At 43.2% G+C, this 5,657-nt stretch overlaps 1 protein-coding gene across 1 annotated transcript in view; it reads left to right on the plus strand.

Annotated features, from left to right (window-relative positions):
- MAP7D3 (MAP7 domain containing 3) overlaps nt 1-4,931 on the plus strand; it is a 43,336-nt gene extending 38,405 nt beyond the window's left edge. The window contains exons 18-20 of the mRNA XM_061353212.1: nt 415-508; nt 923-1,121; nt 1,985-4,931. Coding sequence (XP_061209196.1) covers nt 415-508; nt 923-1,121; nt 1,985-2,294 — 603 coding nt within the window. The 3' untranslated portion in view covers nt 2,295-4,931. The remainder of the gene's footprint in view (nt 1-414; nt 509-922; nt 1,122-1,984) is intronic.
- Nucleotides 4,932-5,657: the final 726 nt, after the last annotated feature.

Raw genomic sequence — 5,657 nt, forward strand, 5'->3', positions numbered from 1 at the left:
AGGCATACAATACAATGTGACCTGACATTAGCAGTTGCAGATTGGTTAAGCAAATCTGGTTATTAATGGATATATTTTGGTTAATGTGGTGACCTAAGGTTTGTGTTGAATTGTGCATATTACACTGAGGAGTAGTCGGTTTTCTCTGGACATTCAAAGACCCAAGTCTTCATGTAGCTGAAAGGCAATTTAGCATACACCTTGGGGAAGGGAGCTTGGGAACAGTTGGTGGGTAGGAGGTGGCAGTGGGTCCCACACATTCCTTTGGAGGCTCTATCTCAGCAGAGCATGTGTTGCTGGGTGACCTGAGTGTCTCTTAACCTTTGGTCTGGTCCTGCCCAGGAGCTATGGTTGAATTGTCTATGAAACACTAGAGGGTAGTGAGTTATTCTGAGTGCCACTCTGGCAATTCAGTTGCAGAATGAAGGGAAGTCTGCCTCGGAGGCTATGGAGGGAGAGGATATTGAAGAGGAGGAGGAGCTGGGCCTGGAGAAGACTGATCAACCAGGTAAGGAAACTTGATGAGCCAGTTATAAGTAGCTGTCAGTGTCTCAGTGATGTTTAAAAGGTCACTTGTGTAATAGCACTGTAACCATCTGAGACACACGTCCCAGCAGTGGCAGGGAGGCTCTGCTGGAACAGAGAGTAGATCATTGCCTGTTCCCTGCCACAAGAGACAGGCAAAAGGATTGAATGCAACAGTGATTTGGGAGTGAAATGCAGGCAACATGTTTTCGTTCTACAAGTGTATTTTTAAAGATGAACAGTTCATTTCATGTTGTTAGAGGCTGCTTGTTGAAGCCAAGTGCCTCAAGTTTTGGCTGGGAAAGGTCATTTGGCACTTGGGGTTTATTCATTTAGAGTAGCAGTTCTATTACTGAAGCTCTTTTTTAACTCTTCTTTGTTTTCTCCCCACTTCCAGGAAAGCTGAATGGCATTGACCTGCTCCAGGAAGTCAAGGGGGAGGCAGAGGGTTGCTTAGAGACTGCACATAGCTTGATCTCTGCAGAGTCTGAGGAGCAAGAGGTGCCTGAGGTGAAGGCCAGTGAAGTGTTTATGAATGGCAGTGATTTGAAAAGTGATGAGAGGTCTCTACTTGTTCCTGAACTGAAGGATGCCAGGTGAGTCCATGTAGGTGGCTGCTTTACCGTCAGAGCTGTTCTCCATCACACAAGAAACAATCCTCTGTTGAAGTTAAATGTGGTGTATGTAGCCTTGCCTCAAATGTTGCACACCTCTATCATTAACAAAGCATTAAACAAGAGGGAGGGGACAAACCTGAAATGGAAGAATAAGCTACAGAAAGCTTGTAGAACATCTTCAGTTGTGCTGAAACACCAGATACACTATAAAAGCCTCCCTTAGTTGGAATTGGTTTTAGGATTCCAAATTTTATCTTCTTGAACATAAAGCATTTCCATTTACTACTGGAAAATCTGTCCTCTGGTGCTTGTCCCAGTTGGTTATCTAAATGCTAATGATTTGGAAATGACATTGTGAACTCTTTTGAGTGATGATAAAGGAATCTCGTTCCTTCAGTGGTGCAATATAAAGCCGTTTTCCTGATTTTCTGAAGAATGAATGAAAATGGAGCGCTCTGATTTGGGGTCAGATTTTAAATCTGTTTTAAATTTTCCTCTGAGGCTCAGTTTTGTTTTTCAAATGTCTTAACTGGAGCAGAAAGTCAAAAATCACACTATTATAATAGAGGTTTAATGGTGCAGGGCTTGCTTATAGGAAGTTTCTGGAGCCAGACCTTACCTGCAAGCTATCAGCATAGTAAAACATGGCTCTGTTGGTGAGTCGTTCTTCCCCATTGGCTCTTGAATGGGAGATCCTGTGTGGCAGCTTGTCTGGGATTGCCCTTCAGGATATTCAGGGATCTGCAAAGCATGCAGGCTTCTATTGGCTGACCTGTAATCGATCTAAAGGTTAAACATGCAGAGATGATAATACAAGTATCCCTTCTCTTTCTTTTCCCTAGCCATCCTGCGAAAGAAATGGTTATGGATGCCTCGGTGGAGTTGGGTGTTATCGAAGCTGATCATACAGTTGGACTTACTCAGAACCTTAATGGCAAAGCCAGTTCATGGACTTTTGAGGAGTTTATTGACATTGGGGTACATTCCAAGTCACCCAAACTGAGCTCGGACAGCATCTCTGCTGGTAACTGTAATCAAAACTTGAATGATGCTGCTACAATACCTTCTAGTCCCAAATTGGCTTTTGAGGAAGATGGTGCAGTGAATTCATTGACCAAACCTATAGATGCTTCATCAGGTAATCCAAGCTGACTTCCCTATCTCTCTCTTCCTCTGGCTAGGTAATTAATTTCCTTGCTTTTTACTCTCCTTGCCTTAACTACAGCTTCCTATTCTCAAGGCACTTTTTCCACTGTGTAGACTGGAGGGAAAGCTCTTTCTTTAGTGCTTGTAACTGGAACCCTGTCAAAAGGAGTCACCAACTGATGCCTTTTTAGGGACTTGGTCTAGACAGCAACTAAGACTCGTCATTAGGGCTCTTCCAAAGACACAGCTGAGCCCCTGTGAAGCTCCTGTATCTCCTACCAGCACTCAAGCCCATCTGTTGTATTTTAGGCTGTTTCTAAGATATCTTAAATGGCACGTTACTTTTGAAGATGCTAACAGTTTGAAAGGTGTCTGATGTAACTCTACAGACAAGGCCTTTCCCCTCCTAGCCATGTTCTCTTACTTCATGATGCTGACCTGCATGGTCTTATAAAGGTCTCTAGCAAGGTATTAGCTGTCCTCTGCTTACTGTAGAATAGCCTTTCCCTTCACTGAGGAGGGGTAACACCAACCTTAAACTCCACAGACGGTTGTGTTACGTTTTGGGAGGAGCAGTAACACTGCACACACAATAGTCTGGATTTTCCTGAAAGAAGCAGGGCTGCATCTGAAGCCACATGTACTTGAGAAGCCAAACCCTGATGCAATACAGTATAACATGTCAGAGAAGCTTCAGCAAGCTAGTTCATGTAGGACTAAACTTGTCTAGTGTTGGAGCAAAAGCCCAAATGGATGTGCTCACAGCAGGAGATCTCTTTGCAGGAGAGAAATGACTGTGTGAACAGTGGAAATGAATGGTAGCTGAAGAAGCAAGACTTGCTCTCCACATGTTCTTTCAGTGATGTGTAGCAGTGGCTCTGATTAAAGTGTAGCACTTTTCTAGCCTGAACTGTTTCCTGAGTCTCCTCTGTCTCTCTGCGTCTTGTTATCCCATGGGCACAGCCTTAGCGAGACTTCTCTTGAGGCCACGACTAACTGGATTCAGTGTGATGCTGCTGATCAGTCATTAACTTCTTAGTAAAGAAAGCATTGCCTTTTAAAGGTGAACTTTAAAATGGTTAGACATGATATAGTTTAATACATAATGCATATATAGAAAAGGAAAAGCTACTGCACTGGTTTTGGACTGTAAGTAACGAAGGGGCTGTGCTCACTGCCTGGGTGTAGCCTCTAATGGTGCTGATAGACCATGTGGCTTGCACACAGTTATGATGGTTACAGGTTTTTTTCTCTTTGCTCTTTGGACAGAACTGTGAACACACACTAGAGACCTGGAACTAACCTGATTGCACTTCAGTAACCCAGTGTGTTACCAAGTACCGAAGGCCTTGCTTTGAAAAGCTGCTTCTTTACCTTTATCCAGCTTCAAGTTTGCAAAAACCACCAGGAGAGGGATGCCAAACCTCTGCTTTGCACCTTGAAACAGTTCAGGGAAGCTTGTGCTGATGTTCCTTTTCCATTCATTTAGTTAAGTGTTAGAGATTTCCTGGTTCCAGTATCACTTGTTTCCCTTCACAGTAACCTGTCTCTGGTTTAGTTTTCCTATCATGTATAACAGTGTGCCACTGGAGGCTGCTTAGATCCTGGCTGCATTTTGCATCTTCCTAAACTGGCACTTGATGAAATAAGACTCATTGAGTGCGTGGTAAAAGCTGAACACCCCTTGCAGCATCCTAGAGCAATGCTGTTCCTCACTGGTTCAGGTGCTGTTTAAAACTGCAGGTCTTCAGTTTTGAATGGAGATGCTAAATTCCTCATTTCCTAGTGTGAAAATACTGGCAGTTTCCAAATGTATCATTGGACCATCACTAATATGTTTTAATCTATTGGCAAACAGAACATTTTACAGCATGTGCACTAATGTATTACATTGAGTACCTAGAGATGTCTGTCATCGTGCAGTTTAACATGTCCTGCTTTTACAACTGTTTCCTTTTGAATTCCTTATTTATCTACACTTATGGAAGTATTATTTTATTGTGTACATAACAGTATTAGACCACTGAAGTCATGTTTTGTCCATGTTAGTTATTTGACGTGTTCCTGTTCTAGCTTTGTAACAGTGGCTGCAAGCTGCAAATGTATTTCCCTTCCCAAAAGCCTGCATTGAGTAATGTTTAACCTCAACTGGGCTGCTTTTTTACAGCTTGAAGAGATTGACTAAGCATCTCCTGACAAATTGCTACTAAAAGTAAGAATGCAGCCTTGTTCCTGTAAGAGATACTGGATAGGTGATTACAGGATAGCTGCTCTAACCCATGGGCTGATCCATCAGTTCCCATGAAGCAGCCAAGAGGCAGCTGTGCTTGCATGGTGAAACACAAACGGTTTCACTGGAACTAAACACATTTGACGTTGCAGTTGCAATGGGAAGCCCTCACTGAGCCTTCTTACTCTCTTCTTTGCTCCTCTGAATGCAGTAGAACTGTTTTAGCCTTTAGAGCAGTGCCTTAGGTAAAAGGACAGATGTATTTTTGTACAATAGCTGTTTCCCCTGGCAGAGACAATCATTTTAACAGCAGAGATGCTGGGATTTTTCTCTGTGCTGATACTGTTTGTTGTCTGTTACAGCTCTGTGTAAATACATGCACACTGTTAAATAAACTTTGCAGTTGAACAATGCTTTATTTCTGTAATGCTAAATGGTACCTGACTAGGAGTCTCCAATCCCTGCCTTGGGGTGTGCTCTGGTGAATACTGCACACTGCAGAGTCCCTAAACTAGTAGTAGCCTCTTTGGTGATTGTGTTTGTGTGGTTGGGAAGTGATTTGGCCTAACAAACACCTCTGACCCTGCTGTGTTTATACATGCCGAGGGCATGGTCATAACTTGAGTTCTTTAACTTGCTTTTCACTATAAGCTCTTGCTTTTCACTTGCAGCACCAACACATCAGGCTGGTTGTCCAGCAGTGACCATCAAGAATACAGCAAGGTGCTGCCTTGTGTTTTCTTGCAAGGACTCTTTGTTTCTGGTAGGTGCCTGTGAATAAAAGGGGATGAAGAACTGGAGCAGCATCCAGTTGATGAGTGTTCCTGCATCTCATTACTGTGGAAAGAAACTCAACCTTACCCAGTGTTGAAGGGTAGTATGGACAGTCCCAGCACATATGTTCTCCAAGGGGCTTTTTCACACAGGCTGGTAGTGGCAGATGGTCCAGTGTCAGTTATATATTCAAAAGAGAAGTATATGGAAATGGGTGCTTTGGTTCTCAGCTCTTTAAGGGTGCTATGGCACAACAGCTGACTGTTGACTTTGCCAGTATCAATGCACGAGACTTGATTTCAATAGCTCAGCCCCAAGAGGTGTCAACTGTGTAAGTGAAAAACCCATTTTCCAGACTGCAGGAC

The sequence above is a fragment of the Neopsephotus bourkii genome, unplaced genomic scaffold (assembly GCF_033783945.1).
Source record: "Neopsephotus bourkii isolate Nb327-2 ecotype Australia unplaced genomic scaffold, CSIRO-AGI_Nbou_v1 NB_668, whole genome shotgun sequence".
Classification (NCBI taxonomy): Eukaryota; Metazoa; Chordata; class Aves; order Psittaciformes; family Psittacidae; genus Neopsephotus; species Neopsephotus bourkii.